General features: G+C 43.2%; 2 protein-coding genes and 1 long non-coding RNA gene across 7 annotated transcripts; 2 read left to right on the top strand and 1 right to left on the bottom strand.

Annotated features, from left to right (window-relative positions):
* The first annotated feature begins 226 nt into the window (after positions 1 to 226).
* On the top strand, positions 227 to 9,794 carry sybu (syntabulin (syntaxin-interacting)). Of its 2 annotated transcripts, none has more exons than XM_028981692.1 (8): positions 227 to 615; positions 4,249 to 4,298; positions 4,529 to 4,718; positions 4,975 to 5,172; positions 6,271 to 6,376; positions 6,617 to 6,766; positions 7,803 to 7,958; positions 8,035 to 9,794. In XM_028981692.1, exons 1-8 carry the CDS (start codon positions 462 to 464, stop codon positions 9,140 to 9,142), a joined length of 2,112 nt encoding a protein of 703 aa, XP_028837525.1. In that variant the 5' UTR covers positions 227 to 461; the 3' UTR covers positions 9,143 to 9,794. The 2 variants fall into 2 exon arrangements, with proteins under 2 accessions (XP_028837525.1, XP_028837526.1); XM_028981693.1 differs by lacking the exon at positions 227 to 615 and adding an exon at positions 796 to 1,017.
* Positions 9,795 to 11,624: 1,830 nt separating this feature from the next.
* Positions 11,625 to 15,231, bottom strand: LOC114790387 (uncharacterized). The gene is made up of 3 exons (XR_003749794.1): positions 14,967 to 15,231; positions 14,674 to 14,725; positions 11,625 to 12,571 (listed from the first exon to the last, which is right to left on the bottom strand). It is a non-coding gene; the product is annotated as an uncharacterized LOC114790387 (long non-coding RNA).
* A 1,292-nt stretch (positions 15,232 to 16,523) lies between these two features.
* Positions 16,524 to 23,951, top strand: zdhhc3a (zDHHC palmitoyltransferase 3a). Of its 4 annotated transcripts, none has more exons than XM_028980412.1 (7): positions 16,524 to 16,850; positions 17,297 to 17,616; positions 17,830 to 17,954; positions 18,116 to 18,212; positions 19,653 to 19,734; positions 20,424 to 20,554; positions 23,357 to 23,951. In XM_028980412.1, the coding sequence occupies exons 2-7, from the start codon at positions 17,317 to 17,319 to the stop codon at positions 23,564 to 23,566; spliced, it is 945 nt and encodes a 314-aa protein (XP_028836245.1). In that variant the 5' UTR covers positions 16,524 to 16,850; positions 17,297 to 17,316; the 3' UTR covers positions 23,567 to 23,951. The 4 variants fall into 4 exon arrangements, with proteins under 4 accessions (XP_028836245.1, XP_028836246.1, XP_028836248.1 ...); XM_028980413.1 differs by having other exon boundaries at positions 16,524 to 16,873; XM_028980414.1 differs by lacking the exon at positions 23,357 to 23,951 and adding an exon at positions 20,972 to 22,471 and having other exon boundaries at positions 16,526 to 16,850.
* The last annotated feature ends 739 nt before the right edge of the window (positions 23,952 to 24,690 follow it).

The following is a 24,690-nucleotide window of genomic DNA, read 5'->3' as shown; positions in this document are numbered from 1 at the left end:
AAATCCAAAACTAGTTACTGATTCCGATTGGCCACAGTAGACTAACGCTCGACCTCCGTGAAGAAAAAGGCAGAAAAATCACCAGTACCAAGATGTTGGGGACCCGGATCTTTGAAGAAAACCTTGCTTTAGATGTTTTTAGAACGTCTATAGCGCCTTTCACCAGCAGGGGGCGGTATAGGACAACGCCCCGTGTCGCAACTGAGTGTCACCTGAGTGTAGCCGTGTCCTGGGGACACCATTCTTCTAAACGCATGTTGCAAGTTGTCGCCGTGTGGTTTTGGCCCTTCGTTGTCGTGTTTTGTGCTGGTCCTGTTCCCTTTGACGGATGAAACACGTGACACGTGGTGCACGGCAGCGCAGATCCTACATTTAGAATCCCGATCGGTCCCGCGTAAGACCCCGGAGTGTGATTTACGGGTCTGATTTCCCTACAGCTGGCCGATCTGGACTTCAGCACCATGGAGAGCCGACCCCGTCTTCGGTTCACCTCGGGGGGGTTACGTAAGACGCGAGGCTGTCCCGCAGCCCGCCTGGTCCCCGCTGCGCATCCTCACGGCAGTTCGCTGGGATCGCGGATCGAGGCCACCACGCACTTCCCGGAGACGAGTGAAGGCGAGTAGTCGCTCTTATTATTGGTATTATTATTATTATTGCACTGGTTTATTGATCATTTTAATTGTGATGATGATGGTGATGGTCATCGTATATGTTCGGATCGGAGCTGTTGCGCAGTTGGAATTAACCACAGTGACCAACATGTGACTCGCGACGCTTTAACTTGCATCCAAACAGAGGGACACGTGTGCTGCCCGACAACATCCAACGATTATATATATATATATATATATATATATATATGCAGTTAAAAAGAATCGTTTGAACGGTAATGTTATGGAATCATAAATCGTTTTGGGGGAACGATTGAAGAGAAACAGAAAAATAACCACGCCTTCGGACAAGAATCCCCAAATCGGAGAATCCTACAGAACAAGATGGAAATCCCTTTCAACACAGGTGGGCAACAGCAAACAAATGTCAAAACCAAACGTGTGTTGCCTGGTTGCAGACCTGGCTGAACATGTAAGGATGAACATGCAATGCTGAAAAATAGTTTGCTTAGGATGTGTGATAAAACAGATGAATAATTCAATAGGCCACTCTGATGCTTAACTTCTACCTAAAACCGGGTTTCAATCGCAGACTGACCTGATATAGTAATAAACGTATCGTAATTGCAGTAATTGTAACTGGTGTTCATACAGCCAGCACAACTCCCGTCTGTACTGTAGTAACAGAATGTTGTACAGTCTTTGACACCGTGCAGGCAGTCTGTTGGTTTAATGTCACGGCGAAGTGCTGTAGGGGGACGAAGTCACAGGAACTGACTGCACTGGCTGGTCCAAAGAAATGTCTGCGTACGGGACTAAAGTGACGAGGCTGAATCCCCTTGGAAGCCGTTGCACGGCTTGGCTTAAGCAGCGGTCAGTCCGTTCTTTGACTGATCCAAAAGTCTGAATCTCTTGTATGGGCTGGTGGTGTAGATTTCCTGATGAAAGACCTTTGCTTGGGAGTTTTGGATCGCAAATCAATTTTGACATAATGTAGTAGGTGCTTAATATTAAAATAACTGGGGAGGGTCATGAGTCAAATCATGTTTTTTCCCATGTCTTAGTAGGACCAGAACAGCATTATGATTTTTAATATCCAGTGATTTACGTCTTTACTTACTAACCAGCAAGATAGACCACTTAGTGAGACTATGACACACCATCACCTTATCCAGAGAACGGTGAGATAGTTGATGACATCACTCACATTCTTCCACCACTTCGTCCCAGCCAGGGACACTGGCCGTAGGACGGGAACTCATCCAGGCCTTGAGTACACAAAGTCAGTTAATAACGTCATAACCCTTTGGCCTAACAGCTGATATTAGGAGTCAAAGCACTTCAAGAATTATTAGGGGGAAAAAAGTGAAACACTTGCTCCACGGGGACAGACCCTGTAAATACAGGTTGCAATAGTGAGGCGCTCTGATAAATTCTGGGCGCCTTTCTAAAATGTCGATGTAATTAGCTTCACATCATAGCTAGACCATGCTGACAAATCGTCTATAGGGGGTCAACTTAACTGGTCAACTGGTCAAGTTGAGTGAAGCAATTGTCATTGTGATACACTGCAGCACAGCGCACGGTGGCACAACGAAACGTGTCCTCATCTTTTAACCATCACCCTTAGCGAGCGGTGGGCAGCCATGACAGGCGCCCGGGAATTTCACAGACACCAACCTTTTTACACACAACCACTAACTTTGCCAATAGAACAACATGAAAATATGAAAAGAAGGGACACTTCTGACAGCGCGAGGGTGGAACTGTAAACGCAGCTGGAACTGATGCCCCCTTGACCTCAGCCAGTCACAGTGCGCATGGCGGTGCTACGAACACCTGCCTGGGCTCAAGCCCAGGTAAATGGGGCGGTTGCATCAGGAAGGGCCTTCGAGGTAAAACTGTAATGGTTTATTGGCTGTGGTGACTCCTAATGGGAGAAGCCAAAGAAGATGAAGAAGATAAATATATATCCACATTCATCCACATGTATCATCAAACTATTCATGCCACCTTTAAAATGTGTGTACTAGGTTGTGACAGGGCGTCTAGTGGTGCATTTGGTTCAGTAATTAGTAAGAGATAAATGCAAACTGATCAAATATTTAATAAGTCACCATGGCTTGATGTGAAAATAAATACCGATCTGAGCTGAAAGTTGATCCGTCTTCATTTCAGATGCATGCGCTTTTCCAAACAATCAGTTGGTTTTAACCATTGGTATGGCTCTCCTATTATGGTTTCATTTTTGAATGGTTTTCATTTCAAGCCTCCTTCTTTATGCCATTCCCTTGTTGTTAGGTCCAGTGCTAGGGTATGGATTTTGACTGACTGTAATCTGATTGTACTCCAGTCTAATGTGCACAGGATCACATAGAACATAAAAAAGGCATATAGAAAATACAGTGAATTGTGTACATTTTAATTACCGTACTGTTTGGGGAATATAATTTTACTGCTTATATAAGAATCATTGCTGGGCTAGAATAGATGAGGGCTAAACTTAATCCCTGTCTGGACAGATTGCCTGCAGATGACCTTTACCAAACCTTTGGCATTAACGTTTAGAAAAAAAATCTATTGAATCATCAAAAAACTAAATCAATAGAATCAGTAAATAACCAGATAACCACATATTTGCGGGTTCATATCTTAGCTATTGTTGTTCCTGGGAGCAGTCACATCAGTTAAAAAAGCATCTTCTAAATTCATGTAAAATAATGATAGCAGACCAAATTTAAATAATGCAAAAAATAGTGAAAATAATTTCGCAGAGTGCATAAAATACAGCCGGTTTTTGTTAATAATGTATTTAAACATGCCCTTTGAATTTCATAAGGACCTTATGTAAAAGCTCAGTGAAGCTGAATTAAAAACCTTCAGGGCCCAGTGACATCACTGGTGCTGGGCATGGGAGACGGCCCTTACATAACCAACCCATAACTGAGATCACCAAAGTGCTTCTGCTGATGCAAAATGGACCGATGACGTGAAATCTTGAATTATTAAGGAAACATAAATAAAACACATTTCCTGCATGTAAAACATGTGAACAAAGGTCAAGTTAGGAAAGGATTACATAAAGGATTTTCCTCTTCCTCAAACAGAATAAATTGACTTCATGTGAGATGACTATATTCATATCATTTGGAAAATGTATTAACATCACATGCAGTAACATCACAAGCAGGTTTGATCAATATTTAAGGGACTGACATGAGTTGTGTTGACTTTCTGTTTATGAATCATGCACGTTACACATTTTCAAGTAGGTTTAATATGTTTGCTGTTTAGCCTAAATGTAAAATCAATAGGATGGTCGTACTGTGTGTTCGTGGGAAGGTACAATTTTCTATGCTCCACTGAACTGTCCTATAAAACGAACAATTTTCTCCATGCCTGTTTAAACCTGTGAGCCTTTAAGAGGCTTGACAACTATCTGAAAGGCCTTGTATCACTCTCTTTTCATAATAGGAATTGAATTATTTGTCAGTGTCAAATTTCTACATTCTGTTGTGACATATTGTGACATATTCTGTTGTGACATATTGCATATTAAAACACCAAAGACCCCTGTTTCTGAGAACCATGTGTAAGAAGGCCACATTCATCAAATGTAATATGTCTCCATTGGCAGGTCTACAGCACACAAACTGGTTCATGATGGGACACTTTCATGATCACAAGGTGGGGAGTTTTATTTTACTGTTAACGCTCAAGCACCTAACAAGGATGATTGGTTATACAAAAAGAATGGACAATAGAACACCTACACATATTGTTAGCTGTGTTTATCACACACACACACACACACACACACACACACACACACACATATATATATATATATATATATATATATATATATATATATATAAATTTGTATTTTTACCTGTGTAAAATGCCATGTTTCCAAGGAAAAGAAGACACTTGAGAAAGAACCCCCTCGGAGCCGCATCCCACGACCAGTTTCTCTTGCATTCCGCCTCAAAACCAAGCGCTCCCTTCAACCTGAGATGCGACGTTTGGAAGAGGAACACAAGGACTGTGACATCAGCTCCGAGCAGCACTCAAAGAGAACCATCAGCCCCAACAGCTTCTCTTCAGGTAGGCAGTGTAACGTTCTAATGTAGAATTTATGGGTAGAGATATGTAGAACATACACAAGCTCATCTGAATCCACATTGTAATCCATAGATCTTGATCTTTTATAGATTCCTGACTAAGACTAATACTAACACATCATCCACCTTCTTTTAAAGTTGGCTTACGAAACCCCAGTTGTTTACTCAGTGAGGGACAGGATTATTGAACCTGGACCTTTGGTCATGATGTTTGTCTCCCTGCATACCTCCCTACACAGATGATACCGGTTGCCCCAGCAGTCAGTCCGTGTCTCCAACTAAGACCCTGTCCGGCTCGGAGAACAGCCCAGTTGGGTCCCCCTCACTCGGTGAGCGCAAAGCCAAGGCAAAGAGGGTGAGGGTGGATGTGATGGCACCACTGGACTCCCCTCCACCCCGGCATAAGAGGGAGCAGCACAAGTCCACAAGAGCCCCAGGTTTTCACACTTAAGATTTTATGAAACTACAGTCGAAGTGTTTATTGAAGAATTTAACAGAATCAGGAATGCAGTAGTCTGTATTTTATAATTATGCATGACTAATTATGCGTAGACATAGAAAATCAATAAAAACGTGTTAAAATGTTAGAAACAGGAAGTTACATTAGAAGGACAGATGTGCTCAGAACTTTTTTAAATAACCGAGGAACCTCATTTCTCAGCCTTCGCGCTGAGCCAAAATGTGGGCGGGACCTAAACGGTGACAGGTGGTGTTGTGTTGGTTGGCTCTCTCAGGTGCACGGCTGATTGGTAAGCAGGGTAGATGTCTAATTAACCTAATTAACACAAGTCAGCTTTTTCTCAGGGCCTGTCAGCGGCACACTGAGCTGAAGGATTGTTTAATCGTTTTGGTTGGTTTGTGGTTTGTCACGAGTTTAATGTGAGCACAACACTATGGTTTTATCTAATGAAGAGAGACGCTACTCAGGTTTGTACCTTGCATTAAGATAACAGGGGCTTTGAATATGAGTGCTCATAATTAAGGTGTTTGAGTAATATTGTGATGCTGATCTGTTGCTGTCATGTATTCCATTATTATTGGAATGTTGTAATCTATGGAGTCCATTGCAACCATTGTACAGGCTTCTATGAAAGTGTTGTAGGTGAGTAATCATTAGGATTGTGCTAAAGTGCTTGGTTCAAAGCTTGAGAGGGGGGTAGCGCTATAGAGCATGAGCGGTCTGTCATGGATCGTCCGTAACACAATCTCCTCTGGCAAGGCTCTTTGATCCGGCCACTGCCACTCTTCTAATTGAAAGCGTTTGTGGGTTGTGTGAAGTCTTGGATGTTTAACGCTGCTGCGAGCAGCCTTCAGAGTTTTTTTTTTATTTTATTTTTTTTATTTCTGTTAAAATTGGACTAGGTTTGGTCTTCCATTTTGATTCTGAGTCATGGCCATGGCTCCAGTAAGATATGCGTTTTTTGTGGATGAGTACTGTTCGTGTCAAGCAGGAGCCTGTGAATGTAAGATTTGTAGGCATGCAGTCTATGCATTGCAGTTCCTTAGCATTAGTACCCAAGCGCGTGTCCTTGCAGGTAGCGACGCTGACTTCAGCTCCTCCAGCAGCATTGGAAGCCTCAAGACACGGGAGTCGTTGCCGAATAGTGCACCCCCTGGAAAGAAGTCCTCCTTCTCTCGCAGGTATTCGGGCCACTGCGCACGAGTCGACCTCAATCTTAATGTTGGCGCCCGCTAAAGCTTTGTTTGCAAAGGTCGTTGGCATTTTTTTAATTTTAAGAAACTGAGAGAAGGAAAGGAAAACCAATCAATGAAATGGGCTCAGACAAATGTAATGAGTAACATGGTGAATAAGAACAGTTTTGCACTTTCGTTCGTTCGCATGTTTTACCCTGACGTGGTGCTCTCTTTGCTCCCTTTTAGCCGCAGCGTCCACATCAGAAGTGCCCCTGTGTTCAAACCAGCAGGGAGCCCCACCACTTTGCGAGACTCCGCGCTGTATGCCCCATACCGAGCGCCCCCAAAGGACCAGTTCTCCTCGAACAGCAGCAGCAACTCCAGCCCCAGATACAGGTACGGTGTCTTCGGTGGGCTTCGCGGGGCAGGATGGGGATTAGCGGTGGCGGTTTATCATATTCTGCACCGGCTCATGGAGCAAGAGGATTACCACGGTCGTGCTTGGGCCGCGCCAAGATTTGGCCGGATTTTGAGAGACATTTTCACGTTTTGTGTGTCCCGTTGTCTATCCAAAGTAAGCGCCCTTGTAACAAGGCCTGTTTTAAGGGACTGTTATTGCATAAATATTTCAGAGGCCAGCAGTCAATATCTCGTCTGGCTTTTCTGCATCTTTGGTTTCAGTTTGGAAAAGGAGCCAGGTTTTGGGGGCTCAAATTACTAAGGCGGAGCAGCACTGAATGCCATTTCTTTCTAAGTTTTAAGGATCCAATTGCAAATAAACTCACATTTAATGCAATTAAGGGGGTTACGATCGTTTATCCTGCACTGTGCCGTTCTGCTTTTGCCTGAATAGACTCCCTACAATGTCCCAGTTCTTCCTGCCTTCTGCTAGCCTGTTCTATTTCTGGCAAAGATGCAGAGCTGACATCAAAGCCCCAGGTTGCTAGGATATTGTACTGGCACATTTGCTTGCCTGTAGGGATAACAGTGCATAGAAATTCACTAGCATATTAAGCATTGGGTGACGTAGCAGTGAACATTTTTTTTTTTTTTTTGATGTTTGTTTTGTGTAATGGATGTCTGGATGCCTTAGTGGATGCCAGATTTTACATTAATCTGCATGATCGTAATCCTCTGACAGACAGTAATTCCAGCTTCCACTGAAACTGCAATCCTCTGCAAACTCAGGCTGCACTGACAATGCAATAATGTCGAACTGTGGAGGTCTATTTTAAGCTCTCCGTTCGAGGTTTGCAACATCCCTCCTCCATGGTTGCCTGGCCTAGATCTTCCCTACATGAGTTAAAGTGGGGAAACACTCCATCTTGTCTGGAAGGTGGCTGTAGCCTTTGTTAGTGGATTGCTGGTTTACTCAATGGCATCTGACGCTGGGAAAACAGGATTTTGACTTTCACCTTCTCTCCATTGAAAGGAGGACTGCCCTGTCACGCTATCACTCATGTAGCGACAATCATGGCATCAAGCCCCCCAACCCAGAGCAGTATCTCACCCCTCTCCAGCAGAAGGAGGTTGCCATCCGTCACCTAAGAAGCAAACTGAAGGAGTCCGAAAACGTAGTTCATGACCGGTATGTCTTATTTCTTTTCACGGCAAAGCGCTGATTCTTGTGCACTACTGAGAGCATCTTCTGAACCTGCTTTCAGGGACGGCGAGATTGAGGAGCTGAAGGCCCAGCTGGGGCGCATGAGGGAGGACTGGATTGAGGAGGAGTGCCACCGTGTGGAGGCCCAGCTAGCCCTGAAGGAGGCACGCAAGGAGATCAAGCAGCTGCGCCAAGTGGTTGAGACCATGAAGAACAGCCTGATGGAGAAAGACAAAGGCATCCAGAAGTACTTTATAGACATTAACATCCAAAACAGGAAGCTTGAATCGCTGTTGCACAGCATGGAGGTGGCCCAGAGTGGCTCCGCCCTGCAGGATGAGCCCACTCTGGACTACATCAGTGACCTGCCAGAGAGAACCAGCTCAGACAAGCTGGAGGAAGAAGCCCACTTGGTGAACCAAGCGACCCGAGATTTGACCGATAGTGGACTGCTGGTTAGCGATGAGATGTCCAACCAGACGGACACCATGGAACAGGTCTTCATGTCCACAGCGGTAGATTGCAGTCAAAACCCAGGTGGTAAGCTGTTAGCCCACGCTGGTATCTCCACTCTAGTGCACAGCTTCCTGGAGGAGAACATTCTGAACCAGCCTAAAGCTCCAGACCCTTCCGTGCCCACCACGGAGCACAGCAGCCCGGAAGAAAAAGGGGTGCAGACTGAGGACGCACTCAACATCTCTGACCTCCAATCCCTTCTCCTCCAGTTACTCAATCTCCAGAAATGTGGGATCACTGGATCCAACATATCCACCAACAGCTTCCCGCAGCCTGCCGCCCCTGCCAAGATGACTGACTTCGCTGCAACCAACTCTCAACCAATCCCAAAGCGTTCCAGGGATTCTGGCCAGTATTGCCTGGAACGGTCCTCGAGCCCTCATCTCAAGGAGGAGCTGGGTTCTGGTGACCATGACGAGTCAAGCAAAGTTCCAGAGAACAACATGCTGGTGGGCAAGCGTTACTGGAGCAGCAGCTTCCTGGTGGACCTGGTCGCTGTGGCAGCACCCGTTCTACCCACGGTGGCCTGGCTGTACTCCCGGCACGGCATCGACGGGGGCGCCCCCGTGTACAACATCGCGGCGCTGGTCCGGGGCTGCTGCGTCATGGGCTTGCACTCTCTTCGAAACGTCACCCACGGAGTTGAAACGTAATCCGTTCACCCTCATGCACAGCCTGAGTAACTAGAGCACTTTTACGTCATCTTGCATTTACCAACTGTGTGTTCTTTTCCCTCCTATATATGTATATGTTTTTTATTATTATTATTTACACGTACGTGTGTATAAACTGGCTTGTATGTATTTGTTTCCACTGTTCTACTTTACACTGTTCCACTGTGTCTGTTTAGTTTCAAGGTGAACTGAAAGGGACTTTGTGCAACCTTCACTATTTATTACCCCTCACTTATTTAATATAATGGGTTTGTGATTATCTAGTAAGATTACTTTTGTGCATTTTTTTTTTTTTTTTTTTTTTTCTTCCCCTTCATCATCTGCTGAATGACTAAGTGGAAGAGGTAATGGGGATTTGACTGTCGCTTCTTGAAGTTCGATGCACAAGTGGAATCGGAACTGACTGGTAGCTTGATGTTTGCTGCAGTGAATATTTAACCCTAGAGCCAAAGCTTTGTCCCTCACATATTGTGCTTGGCGACACTTTCTCCTGGTATTTAGAGCTTTTAACTTGTTCCTGTTCTGTGTACAAGTCGTTCCTAGAGACAGTCGGTGTCACACTACATCTTACACTTGTAACGTGCCTGAGCAATGTGCAATATTGTTTATTTATTAAAGCATGGAACCCCAATGAGTCTTTCCCCTTGTTCCTTTTAAGTATTACAAGCCTCATTCTACAAATACTTCTAATCGCTGCCATTTTAACAGATGCCTTTTAATCCAAGTTACTTCTGTTTAATCTAGTCTTAAAAGTGATTTGTTTCTAATCTGTTCAGATCAGGATCTCATTTAGAAAGCATCTTTTTCTTTTTTTTTTTTTTTTTTTGCAGTGATTCTGACAATGACTTAAGTAAAACCATTATATTTTAAAAAGGTATTTAAAAGTGGAGTAAATGCCCATGTGCTCTGGATAGAACCACTTTAAGGCTTCTTTTTAATGGCACTGCTGTAAAAACACCTTTTAGACAGAATGGGGAAGTCGGTTGCGCAAAAAGCACTATGATGTCAGCATAGAAATTGCTTGCCAGATGGGGTCCTTTGGTTGCATAACGTGGACCTCTGCTTCATTACACGCCGAGCGATGTGCCTGGGTAAACGGTACAGCTCTGCATCAGTCTGCACATTCTGGCTCAGCCAGGGGTAACAGGGGAGTCTTCTTTAAAAAAGGAAAGATTTATTTACGTATGTAAAATAAATACTTTTAGTTGTATGCATTTTTTTTTTTTTGTAAATATCATAATTGATAACTTTCCTGAATTAATCTGGCCACAAAACAATACACTAGCAAATTTCTTCCCCAAATTCAAAGAGTAGATCATTTCTCTGGCCTTTTTCCAAAATGGATTAAATGTTTTTTCCCCTCATAATTGTACACAACATGATGAGAAAAGTTTACTTGAGATTTTGGAAAATGTATTAAAAATTATATAGAGAAACCTGAAATTACACCAAATCAAAAAATTTATGTCATTACAAAAGTCTTTGCAAGTCCTGTGAGGACCAAATCCCAGTGGTCTTAAAGCACTCCTCTATAGCCCTCCACTGTCGTGTGGTAGAATTTAGACACACTGGTTGGCGTAGGGGTTAAGGGAACCTAACCCGTAATCAGAAGGTTGCCAGGTCGAATCCAAGGTGCCACTGAGCAAAGCACCGTCCCCACACGCTGCTCCCCAGGCGCCCGTCATGGCCGCCCACTGTTCACCGAGGGTGATGGGTTACAAGCAGAGGACACATTTCGTTGTGTGTGCCGCTCATCATAATGACAATGGAAAGACTGACAATAGGTACCTATTTGGGACCTAATGTCAGTGGCAACGTTTGTTCTTGTCTTCAGCTGAAAAACTGAAAATTCTCTCTTCTTTTTTTCATGGTTTCTTAAAAGCAATGTTTTGCATACAGTACCCATCTGAAAGGAGAATATTTTCCAAAGTGACATAAGTCCCAGGGCAAATGAACAATGACAGCACCAGAGCTGCACCGATCAGAGGAGGGAGGGTGGGTGTGTTGTTGTGGTGGGTGCAGCGCATTGCAGAGGGTCGAGACGTACCCAGAAACTGGGTCAGGCTCTGAGTACCACTGATGAGTGGGAATTTGTTCTCTCTCTCTCTCTCTCTCCCTACTAGCAGGAACAATTTTTAGAGGCAGATGGTGATCATGACGTCACCGCTTTAGTACGGAAATGTACAAGGAACGTTTAGCATGACCTTCAAATAGCTCATCACCATGGTACAAATGCTGCCATAACCAACATTACTCTCCTTCACTGAAAATGACAATGAGAAAGACCATTGCAAAATTACATTCAGAATGACTGTGCCACATAATTTTAAATACACTGATAATGACCCATTATAACAGATTTATTAAAAGATAATGATAGTGATGGTGAGGTCAGTTGAATGTAAACATACCTCCATGTGTCCCAGCTAGCAGGTCACACACAAAACACAAAAGACTATAATAACATTCCAAACAAATTTATTACAGATAATGAGGGAATGTGCAAAAACAAAGTCGAGTGGGAGCTCAAACCAAAAAAATTGTTATTACTCAACTGCCAATTTTAAAAACATGTTGCTCATGTTAATAAGTGATAGATTAGGGTGGATGTGTGTCCTTTCAAATGATTTCTGCCCATCAGACAGCATAGCTGATTAAATTGCCATCAAAGGCCGATCTTCACCACTGCCGCATAGAACTTTTGTGAAACAGCACCGTGTTTCCATGACAACATGCCAAACTCTCACACCCACTCATTCATTTCGTACCGTTGTCACTCACACATTCATTAAAACAAAAGCGCTACGTACAACGTTGTCTGTTTCAGTGTTTATCGATGCCTTTGCAGAGCCCCAGGACTGCAGTGGATCAGCAATATATTACAATTTTAATTAGATTTAATATGATCAAGAAATTTCTTTGAGCCTCAGAAACAGGCGCTATAATATGTCGACTGATACCGCAACACACTAAGAGCATTTCCCTTTACACAGCTGACATGTCCCTGCATAAGCAACCCAGTGCTGGCAAACATAAAACATTCATATAATTCCACTGGTAATTACATTTTATAAATACTCCAGAATAAATCACCTTTCATCCAGGACGTACTACAGTATACACTGAAAGAACAGCGGGAGAAGGATGAACAGAGTTACTGTTACTGAATAATATGCAATAAAACCAAAGATGGGAACAGAGTGGGGTGGGAAAATATGGCTTAAGAACATATCATATTGTGAATGAGATTAAACCAGTCCATTTTCTGTCCATTCTTTGTTCCAAAAATACTAGGGAAGCTTAACCGCAATCTTCTGCTCTTTTCCCATGAGTCTCTGGGCCTCTTTCTCCATCTTCTTCCTCTGCTGCTCCATGGCACGTTTCTCTCTCTCTACCAGCTTCTGCTGCCTGCAGAAAATAGAATATCATTATATGGACAAAACAGAATATGTATGGACTTTCTGTTCTTTTAAATCATGGTCATATCAAACAAGTAAACAACTGTCCCAAATAAGCAGATGATTTGGTCTATTCGTAAAATTACAGCACACGGAAACACACTCACCTAATTTTACTGATCATGCTAAATAAAACATGTTTTTCTTGCCCTTAATAAACATATAAAATTACACCATCCCCTACTTCAAGGACATCTGCTCGTATCTGAGGACAGTTACAATATGATGCCACCTGGTGGCTGGAGCCCTATGCAAATCTAACCAGGGACTACAGATTGTGCACAAAAGTTTTGAGAATGACAAGTACTGGTTTTCACAAAGTTTGCTGCTTAACTGTTTTTAGATCTTTTTGTCTGTTGTTTCTGTGGTATATTGAAGTATATTGTAGTTTGCCTTGGAATGTTGTCAATCAACTTCTGGGCCAAATCCTGACTGATGGCAACACATTCCTTCATAATCAGTGCTTGGAGTTTGTCACAATTTGTGGGTTTTGGGGGATTGATTTCAATTGGATTAAGGTCCGGGAAGTTTCCTAGCCATGGACCCAAAATTTCAAATTTTTTCTTCCCCAAGCCACTTCATGCTCCATCATGCTGGTAAAGGCATTGTTCATCACCAAACTGTTCTTAAGATAGTAGGGAAAAGTTGCTGTCGGAGGATGTTTCGGTACCATTCTTTACTCATGGTGTTTTTAGGCAAAATTGGATGAGAAGCAGCCCCACACATGAATGGTCTCAGGACATCTGGTAGCGCTCACCTTTTCTTCTCCGGACAATCATTTTTTTACAGATGGCTCAAACGGGGCTTCATCAGAGAAAATGTCTTTACCCCAGTCCACAGCAGTCCAATCCCTGTACTGTTTGCAGAATATCACTCTCTCCTTGATGTTTTTCTTGGAGAGATGATGCTTCTTTGATGCCCTTCTCGACACCAGGCCATCCTCCGAAAGTCTGCACCTCACTTTGTGTGCAGATGCCCTCACACCTGCCTGCTGCCATTCCTGAGCAAGCTCTGCACTGGTGGCACCCCGATCCCTCAGCTGAATCATCCTGACAATTGCTGGACTTTCTTGGGGACCATAAAGCCTTCTCCACAACACTTGAACCTCTCGGTTTTTGATGCTCTGATAAATGGTTGCTTTTGGTGCAATCTTGGTATCAGCAACATCCTTGCCTGTGAAGCCCTTTTCATGCAACGCTCTTGTGCTCTTCAACACTCTCACTTGTGTTAACAAGAGGATCACTGAAATGATCTCAGCGGGTCCTTTTGTGGCTGAAATGCAGTGAGGGGATTAAGTTCATTTTTACTATTGTAAAGAGAGACTTTGAAATTAATCTGATCACTCTTCATAACATTCTGGAGTATATGCAAACTGCAATAATAAAAATGGAAGCAGCAAACTTTGTGTGTGTCACTCAAAAGTCTTGGCCACAACTGTACAATTCTACAATGAGATCTCTGGGGCCCCCAGGGGGCTGACATTAACCAACGTAGCAGAGGCTGGGCCTGCAAAAACACATTATCTGTGCCATATGCAGATTGCTGTTAGGTTGGAGTTATGCTCAAAGCGGTCAGGTTTTGAATTTTCACTCAAATACAAGTGTGCATGCCGCTCATGGCTACAGTCAAAGTGTCTCTGCTACCGATGACTTTATGCATTTACATTTACAGCATTTATCAGACGCCCTTATCCAGAGCGACTTACAATCAGTAGTTACAGGGAAAGTCCCCTCCCTGGAGCAACTTAGGGTTAAGTGTCTTGCTCAGGGACACAATGGTAGTTGAACCTGGGTCTCCTGGTTCATAGGCGAGTGTGTTACCCACTAGGCTACCACCACCCCTCCTCACCACCCCGCCTATGCTTCCTCCTCAGTTTGATTAATGATGTTAATGTTGGGCTAAGACAGGTTGGCTAAAGTCGCATAAAAAAATATATATGTGTATATACACACTAAACTATACTAACTAAAACCTAACTTAAATACTGTACAGTATGTCTATAAGAGAAGAGTAAAACTTTTCTGTACAATGAACATGTTGAACAGGACATACCTGGACAACTTCCTGTAGGACGCCTGTAAGTGGATATGTTGGATATTTCAATCTGGACACACAAGACAAACATGTGCAAAATGGTCAGTATGTTATCAGGTGCATAAGGTTGAAAGTGTATTGTTGTTGAGTTAACCAGTTTTTTTGGTGATGGCAGTGCAAAATCGTAAACTTGACTCCAAACAAACATCATTAGCTGTGCTGTTATCGCCATGTCCACAGATTACACCTTTGGTATTATAATGGCGGGCTTCTAAATATGTGTGACCTGATATTTCTGACTCCTGACTCACCTGAAATGTAACCTTTTGCCTTTTTTTAATCCGAATAGCTAGCAGCGGGTCACGCCCGTGTTCCCGCGTCCCCTGCGGCGTCGCCGGCGACACTGCCGAAGTGGTTCATGCCGACGTCTCGCCCAGAGCCGCGTAAGGTGCAAGTCGCGCAACTACCGCGTCCTTATTTGCATCGCGTAGCGTCAGACCCACCGCGCTCACAGCCATAGCCGCTCGTCTGCCATTTTTACCCGATGAGGGAAGCGCATCATCGACACGGTTCACAAGGACCCGTTCATGGACGTCCACGGCAATGCCTGACGTTTATTAAACTTTTAAAAAATCTTCTTTCACTATAGGATTTTTTTATTGTCTGACATATCATTTACATTTACTCAGTAATGAATTCGTTTTCAATTATATTAAAATTGATTCAAATAATTATAGTCATTTAGACCTGATCATGACAGTCTCTGAGACCAAGTCGTGCTGTTAGAAATGGAATCTACAAGAACCTTATTAAGCTCAAATGTTTCATCACATTAATTGTAGACAAAAGACGGGCAAGCAGTGCAGATTTCGAAGAAAACAATCAATCAGCGGGTCCTTCAGGAGCAGAGCTGCTCTATACTGTAATTTGTACTGTAATTTGTACTGTTGCTGTGAAATATTGTCAAAGTCATGTATGATGTATGTATATATGTGTATTACTTTCAGAGAGATATTTAGACTGGTTGTGAACATAGCCCAGGTCCTAGTGAATCAGATTCAAAATGCATCCACTCTTGCATGAGACACTGAAAGGCTACCTGCCAAATCCTAAATATTATGCAAGGAAGCCAGGCTGTCAGGCTGTGACATTTAAACATAAATACAGGGCCACATTATCGAAGGCAGCCCCCCTGAATGGGATGCAACAAAGGTTATTTTTCAATCTCATGAACGCATGTAGTCGAGGTAAATCTTTCATGTGTCAAATCACATTATTAACCAAGTCAAAGAATTGTCATTCGAAAATTGCATACACATTTTTTAAACAGTAGGAATTGCAATCAGTCTATAAAGAAATACAGCATAAGAATAAGAAAGATAAGAATAATAAAATAAAAAAGATAAAAGATATTAGTAACAATAATAAATACAACAGAATTCAATTGAATGTGTATATGAGCACTGACATAACATGCATTTCTTCTGCTCCTTATTTTTATCAATGTATATTAAATTCTGCAGCTGTAAATCATTATAACTGTGGGCAATTGTATCTAGATAAACAAGGAGCCAAGCAGTGCATGGAACTCCGTACAACATGGATAGGCAGCTCAACATTTGAATGTACCTTTAAATCTTCATTCTGTGAGTAGACTATTAATTTTTGGTTAAAATGATAGAGCTTGGTGGGGAATGCACTTTAATTGTCTTTTGAACAAACTTCACTCTCACAAAGACCGAGTAAAGATTTCCGTTCCTGGAGCTAAATACTTTTTGCGAGACCAAGTCAACAAGAAAGAATAATTCCAAGCTGCGCTGCGTTTAATAGGCGCGTCTCCTCGTCAGCTGATTGGTGGATGCGGACGCGCGAGGACGCGGGGCATCCTGGGAGATCGAGTCGCCCGAAGACCCGACGTCGCAGGGGCGACGCGTCAGTTGACAGCGCTGGACCTCGCGCTATTTATTTGTTCCCCCGCTTCCCCGACAGTACACGTCCCGGCGTCGGTGTCGTGTCGCGCCGGGTGCGACTGCTGTCCTCGGAGGTAGCCCGAATGAATGCGTATGGCGCATGCCGTTTCTCCTGATGCGACGGCGCGACGACTGGATGTGCAGGACGTCCACTGGCTCCTCGGTTCGTTCTCCCCGCCGACCCAGCGTTTCCCTGGGGCGGAACCTGCTCTGTCGACGTTGAAAGTAGGTGTCGCGGCGGATCTCGGGTGAGCAGCTCGCTAGCTCGCAGCAATAACTGGTGGTGGAATGTGCGTGTGTCTTCGTGTCGTTCCCCGTGTCACGTCGAGCGTGAAAACGGCCGAAGGCGAGGTCTGGGTTGCGTAAAACTGGCGCATCTGCATGTCATCTGGCTTCCACGGTAGCTACGTGCAGGCGGTACGGATGCTGCGTTGCCTGTGACATTGATGCAACTGTGAGCTCCCCAGATGACAAACGCTTCGTCTTTCGCTTCGTTTGCATACGTGCACATGCATGCGGTTGCGTTGCAGTTGGTGATGTCAGTTGTCATAACTTTGGAGATGAGTGGCATGCATATGTATTTTCACTACAGTCCTCTGAGCCTGTCTGCACTGGGCCCTTGAGCAAAGTCAGCTTGCCAGATCATGTTTTTTTTTTTTTTATTCCTCTAGGATGAGGTCTCACTGATAGGATGAGGAGTCCGGTGCACCGATACAGGGACATTGAGAGGCAGGCAACCAACCTGCAGTTAGAGCCGTATGTCCCACCCAGCCCTGAGAGCCCAAGCGCAATGTGGTTCATCCGGGATGCATGTGGCATCGTGTGCGGAGTCATCACCTGGTTCCTCGTCTTATATGCTGAGTTTGTGGTGCTCTTTGTGATGCTCCTGCCCTCCAAAAATGTGACCTACAGCTTGGTGAACGGAATGATCTTCAACAGCCTGGCCTTCCTTGCTCTGGCATCTCATTTAAGGGCCATGTGCACGGATCCTGTGAGTTTTTGCACAAAGACTGATGCAATTAGTGCAGTTTCAAGGTTCATGAATGTCTGTTGGCCAACAAATCACTCGACCAAATATGCTAATCATCAGAGGAGTGATTACTGCACCATACAAACAGAACAAAGCAGAATATCTCAGTCTGCTGGGTTATCTTAAAAATGCTGTGAAATAATTTTTTACAGTACTTTTTTTTTTTTGCTTTAGGGAGCTGTTCCGAAAGGCAACGCCACGAAAGAGTTTATCGAGAGTCTCCAGTTGAAGCCAGGCCAGGTGGTCTACAAGTGTCCTAAATGCTGCAGCATCAAGCCTGACAGAGCCCATCACTGCAGGTGAAGCTGGTCTGTGATAATATGGCGCGCACACAGTGAAATGTTTAGATCTCTCTTCACATTCAGAGACCAGTTGGCAAACGAGGTGACAGCACGGTGTAATGTGTTCATTTGACAACTCAGACCTATTTCATGTTCTCATGCCTGTTGTTTAATGACAGTGTCTGCAAGAGATGCATTAGAAAGATGGACCACCATTGCCCATGGGTTAACAACTGCGTCGGAGAAAGTAACCAAAAGTTCTTTGTCCTCTTCACGGTATGTAAGGTGACATTACTGGTGTACTGTAAACTGTAGATACAAACATTCTTTTCAGTGAAGACAATATTGATGATTGGTTGCCAATAAATATTGAGCCGGTTTTGTGAAAAATATTTTACTTTGGCCTTCAGCTTAATGTGCATTTCCAAATGACCCATATACACCAAAATAACCTAAAGGTCCCCTATCATGATAATTTCACTTTGTGGGTTCTGCAGTGGCTAGAAATGGCGACGTGTATATAGAGTGTTTTGGCCATTCTGCTTCGCTGAGACGGTTGGATCTGTCTTCATAAAGGGAAAGGTTACCTCCCCTTTCTCATGCTTGGTCCGCTTCGAGAATTTCCCAACTTTCCCCTAAAAAAAGTAACTCCACCGACTGTCATGGCTTGAAAACCTGCAAAGCATTGCAGTTTGCTCGGTGATTGGATGTAAACATGAGTGCAAATGTATTTTTATTTATTTATTTATTTATTTCGTTCCGGTCAAAATAGACTCTGTATATGAAAAAACGCAGACACGGGTCCCTGTTTGCACCAAACGTTGTGGTTGGTGAATGGGGCAGTGGTGGCCTAGCGGTTAAGGAAGCGACCCCTTAATCAGAAGGTTGCCGGTTCGAATCCCGATCCGCCAAGGTGCCACCGAGCAAAGCACTGTCCCCACACACTGCTCCCCAGACACCTGTCATGGCTGCCCACTGCCCACTGCTCACTCAGTGTGATGGGTTAAATTCAGAGGACAAATTTCACTGTGTGCACCGTGTGCTGTGCTGCTGTGTACTTCACTTCACTTTATTTCCGCGAATGCCTGCTCCCTTCTTCGTCCCGCCTCTCTCCTCCTCGTTGACTTTTAAAACTACACACATCCTGGTGAAATCTCATTGTGTGACTGGCTCTGCACCACGGCTGAATTTCAGAAAGAGACTTCACATTCAGTATTAGGGGAACACTAAGGCCGATATAAAAGCAAAAAAAAAAATCATAATAGGGGACCTCTAATTATCAGCTGGAAAATTATGTTAGACACATTACTATACATACCAAATATGGATCATGAATTAAAGCCTTCGCCAAGATCGTCTATTTATATGCCGAAAATAGTGTTCCTCAGCTAGTAATTGATCTAAGCTGTGTTGTGTTAATGTTGGTGCGAGACAGGGTGCCCTCACATTATAGAAGTTGTCTCGAGATAATGGTGATTAAAGATTATGGTGCAGTAAGCAAAAAAAACATCCAGAGGGCAGCAGTTTTGTGCGTGAACACCTTGCTGCTGTGTGAGGTTGGAGAAGAACAGCCAGATTTGCTCAGAGAAGCCACAATCTAAATACACACACACACAAGGTGTCATCGTGGCAACGTAAGTTTGAAACTGTAGTATGAATCCATGTTTTTTTATCATAACTAAATGGTCTTCTGTGTAACCTCTTTTGTTTTTCTAGATGTACATTGCACTTATTTCCCTACATGCTTTGATGATGGTGGTCTTCCATTTTCTTTATTGCTTTGAAGATGATTGGACAAGTAAGTCGACCCATCCTGTTGTGCATACCAATTCAGAACCAAGTAAACCTTAACCTTTCGTCACGCCCCATCTAGACTATTCTTCCCTGGCTGTTTTCATTGCTGCTCTCTGTATAAAGGATATCTTGAGGTCATATTGACCCAGAAAACACAGGCGGCTTTAGCCGGTGTCTGTGAGGCACAGTGGCCTGTAGTAACCGCAGTACTTAAGGTCTGTCACATGTTGAATCTTTACACCAATTTGGCGTGATTATTAGATTTTATTTAAACCCTACAGTTGGAGCTGCTGCAGCAGGCGAGTGTAGAAGAAAAGAGTTGTTCATCACTGAACACATTGCAAATACAAAAAGATGTCAGTCTGAGCACTGGTCACACTGACACATTTTGATCACAATCTCCACATTATATTACAGATTTCCATAATACAATACAAAATACAAAAGGCTCTCATAATACCAATAATATAGCAGTAATTTTATTGGCATAGAAATAAACCTCAAACAAATCAAACAGAGCAGAATTGAATGCAACTTAAGCTCAGTGCATTATTTAAGTGCATCCAATTCTCCACTGATCTGTACCATCAGAGCACAGACCTTTTATACTGTAGTAGTATCTGTGTGTCGATGTATGTGAAAGTTTGTGTGTGTGTGTGTGTTTCCTCTCCTTGTTCCCTCATCCCACCCCAGAGTGCAGCACCTTCTCCCCTCCAGTGACCGTCATCCTCCTCATCCTCCTCTGCTTTGAGGGCCTCCTCTTCCTCATCTTCACCTCTGTGATGTTTGGGACCCAGGTCCATTCCATCTGCACAGATGAGACAGTAAGTGGCCACTGGTGGCCGGCAGGTTTTCGTTCCCTTCAGGTGACATCACATGTTCTCTCAAGGGTCTCTGGCATTGAAACATCAAAACGTATTTGGCCATAAGAGGGCACCAGCAGTATGGCATTAATACTGAACTAGGCAGCCTTTTCAAAATGGTGCAATATGCTTCCTCGGAATGAAATGCCTTTGATCTCCCTCTACACGCTAATGTTTTACAATCATGCGAACTAACACTTATGCCTTACCACATCAAGCTATGCTCATGCTATCATCAAACACACTTCCTGCCACCTACTCTTCAACACATAATGTGTTCCTGACTCATCGAACCGGATAACACAATAGCACAATCTATTACTAAATTTTCATCAGCTGCACACTGAAGTCTCGGTCTCTCATGTCTCTCATTTTTAGGGCATAGAGCAGTTGAAAAAGGAAGAGAGAAGATGGGCTAAAAAAACTAAGTGGATGAACATGAAGGCAGTATTTGGACACCCCTTCTCTATAGCATGGTTTAGTCCATTTGCCACACCTGACCACGGGAAGGCCGACCCGTACCAGTATGTGGTCTGAGTGTGGCACACCTGCCCAGTGGCCCTTTGCGATCCACGTTTAACACAACAGTAGAGACTGAGGTGTGAAGACACCACCGCTCCCTCCTCCTTTACTTCTCAGTGACCTCCTTCACACCTCCAGCCCCCCAATAACCGCTGGCAATGCTGAACATGATTGTAACCCAGACTGATAAAATGATAGGGTGTTTTATTAAAAGACACTGTTAATGACACAAAAGGCTTCCTGAATAGAGGTTCATCAAGAATTTGCCAATTTTGCCTTTTTTAAATGGTTCTTTATTATTATTATTATTATTATTATCTGTTAAATTTCTATTGTGGATTTTCTGTGCTGTCACTTTTTCCTCTGTTCACTCCACATTGGTCCTGTCTTTCAAAACATCTCCCTTTCTTCATCTCCTTACATACGATACTTCAGGTAGATAATTTAACTGATGGGCAATGCTTACCAAAACCAAACATTTTAGGGCATGGCAACGACAACTTGCATAATTCACCAACTGTTTTGGGGCAGTTCAATCAACATTTTCATACTGGATTGTGAATGGTTGAGAAGAGTGTTGCCTTTTAAATAGTAAATGCTGTATTTTGTCAATGCTAAATAAGACTTTGTGTTTGGGGCATGCTTTCTAATGTCACATTTACTAGTTTGCCCTCTGGAAGGCTCGATTTTTGCCCCAGGATGCCTACAGTAGAGATGGTCACTGACATCTCCTCAGGGTGAGTGCTGTGAACTGAGAGACAAACATCTCTAAAGTCCACCTGCATGGTAATGGCAAAATGAAGAGGCCGGGCCAGTGTTTGTCTCTCCTGGATTCATTCTCTCCGTTGAACATTAGAGAACATACCCCATGTAAAGTCTTACATTTTACAATACAGCTGTAGGACTAGACATCACCACGTGTGGGCTGTATATTACATTTACATTTTTCCAAAATATTTGAAATGTGTGGTAAACCTTCATAATGTGCAGTAATCTTTACACTGAGACAGGATGATAGGACGTTGTGAGCAGGGGGACACTTTTGAGTTACCAAATATTTTCTGCTTGTTCCTAGTTTTCCTAATAATGTTTTCTTAATTTATTTTATTTTAGAGTACACTTAAAGGGACTGTCAAATCTGTTGATTTTGGTAAAAAAAAGCATGACTGTGTCTGTAGATTTCTGTTACTTTTGTTAATGAGTTTGTTTGATCAGATGGATGATAAATGCTGAGATTAGGTTTTGGTGCATACTTGACAAAATGTGGGCTTCCAGCACTGCTTTTATACAGCCGTTTCTATTCTTGATGCACAGTTAAAAACAAACAGAAAACTGAATAAATGATGAATATTGTCAGACTGCTTCCCAGTGTTTTGTGTGTCTTTACATATACTATATAACATTAGCACTAAGCAACAGATACTTACCGCCATGTGTGCTAAATCATAAACAAAATTAATACTGCATTAATATTAGGTACTGACGTGGAAGGTTGTGCAACCTGAGTGTTGTGCACTGAGTATCCAGAGCCATAATTCTACTGTTTTTTTCATACACATCAAAAGTGGAGAGGATTCCCCACCACCCAAGCATTGCTTTTCTCTCCTGTATCGTATGTTTCCTGCTCTTTTCTCTTTCCCGACTCCTTCTCTTTTCTTTAAACTCTTGCGTATGTGTGTGTGTCTTTGAATTCTTGCAATATCTATTCATCTCCCAAACCTCTCTCATGCTCTTGTTTGTCCAGTGCATTAAGTATTTTTGTACCCAGCATGAGCTACTAATGGCCTCAGTGAGCAGGCCTGATGATGCTTTCTGATTGGTGCAGAGGTAAGCCTTCATCGTCTGACACCGACAGGTGACGTGGCTACAGTTTGCGCCGCTGATATTCAGACGCATGCTGGCGCAGAATTTATGTATCATTCCTTCTATGCCCACGGTGGTGCTGATGGTGCTGTAGTTGAAGTAGATGTGCTCTGAGTATCCTTATTGCAAGAGCATGCTGCACGATTTGTGTTGTTCCTCATTTACATGACCATTCTCCTTATTGTCAGGGGATGCATGTGAAACCATTTCAGTTCTGCATGATGTGTCCCAAAGCACTGCTTTATAATAGTGTTTTATAGAGAGTAAGAACGTGATTTGGGACACATTCATATCACATCCATTGTAATTAGTAAAAGGATGGTGGCTTCTTTGATGTCTATGAGAAAATTTTTCACTAAGGCACTCTGTCTCTTTCAGGGTATTGAACGTCTCAAGGGTGAGACTGCCACATGGGACAAAAAGCCTTGCTGGGAAAGTGTGAAGGAAGCATTTGGCGGATCCTTCTCTCTCTCCTGGTTCAGTCCCTTCTCTACTCTGACGTGCAGGAGGAGCCCCTCGGAGCACGTCCCTGTGACTCCTCAGGGTGACATCATAGAAGAGGACATTATTGAGATTCCATTGGACTAACTACCTGAAGCCATGTTTACAAGCCTACTGTGCCTTGAAACCAAATTCAGACAGTAAAACATGAAAGAGCTAATATTCCTGTGTTCATATTACAGTGTTAGTGTCCAGTTTCTAAAAGAAACGTATTATTTATTTATTTTTATTGGACACTGAGCCAGGGTATAATGAAGAATCATCTAGCCTCTGTTGACTATTAACCTTCAAGTTTGCTTACTAAGTGCCTTAATTCACGTGGAAAGGGACCTGTATCTTTTACTTATTTGTGTTCCATTGCGTGTGATGTGGTTTGTTTGTGGTCCTGACTCAAGTCTCTTCCATTTTATTCGGAGGTACGAAGCTGCTGTACTTGAGCAGGAATAAACTCTTTATCAGTATGAAGCAGAAATGTTGGTGAGAATTCCTTTTTTATTCCCAGTAATCATCTGACATGGGAAGGGCGATATACACCTACATTAGAAACTTATTGTCATTTTTTCTTATTTAGTGTAGTAGAAAATGGCCATACACATCCTCAAACCATGCACTTAGTACGGACAAAGGAGATGAACAAATTCTTAGGTATAAAATAAAGGGCAAATGATTTTATACTGAAAACACAAGCAGTTTGTGCCAAAAGGCTCATGTGATTATTTCTGGATACATATGAAAAATGTGGAAAATTCAATATGCATACTGTAATCTATGTTTAAATGATATCAACACATAAACATTAGAATAAAATTTGGACATTTTGCTCTCCTGCCATCCTTATTGTTCTCATCCATCAATATTGTCCAAGAATTTAGCTGCTGCTGCAGACGTCCTTTGAGATTTTTTTATTTGCTTTCTGACAGTTTCCCAACAGTCCAGAGACAAGCGCAATCATTCATTCTTTCTTGACGCAGCCTTGCGGATCTCTGTATGACGACCCGTGTAGAATCAGGAGGCCTGATAGAGTAAGAGAAATGCCGACCCACCACAATGTTGCACCACCCGCCCAAGGAATGCCTACAGAGAGCAGATGAAACAGCATGTTCAATTGCCTGTGTGAGTAGGACCTTGTCACCTACAGAAGATATAAAACTGGAGGCTGTGGTGGTCACGGTTGCCCTTGCATGGGAATGCTAGTGTCTGAGGTAAAGGGT

Source organism: Denticeps clupeoides, chromosome 5, assembly GCF_900700375.1.
Source record: "Denticeps clupeoides chromosome 5, fDenClu1.1, whole genome shotgun sequence".
Classification (NCBI taxonomy): Eukaryota; Metazoa; Chordata; class Actinopteri; order Clupeiformes; family Denticipitidae; genus Denticeps; species Denticeps clupeoides.
This window is presented reverse-complemented; position numbering and strand designations above follow the sequence as displayed.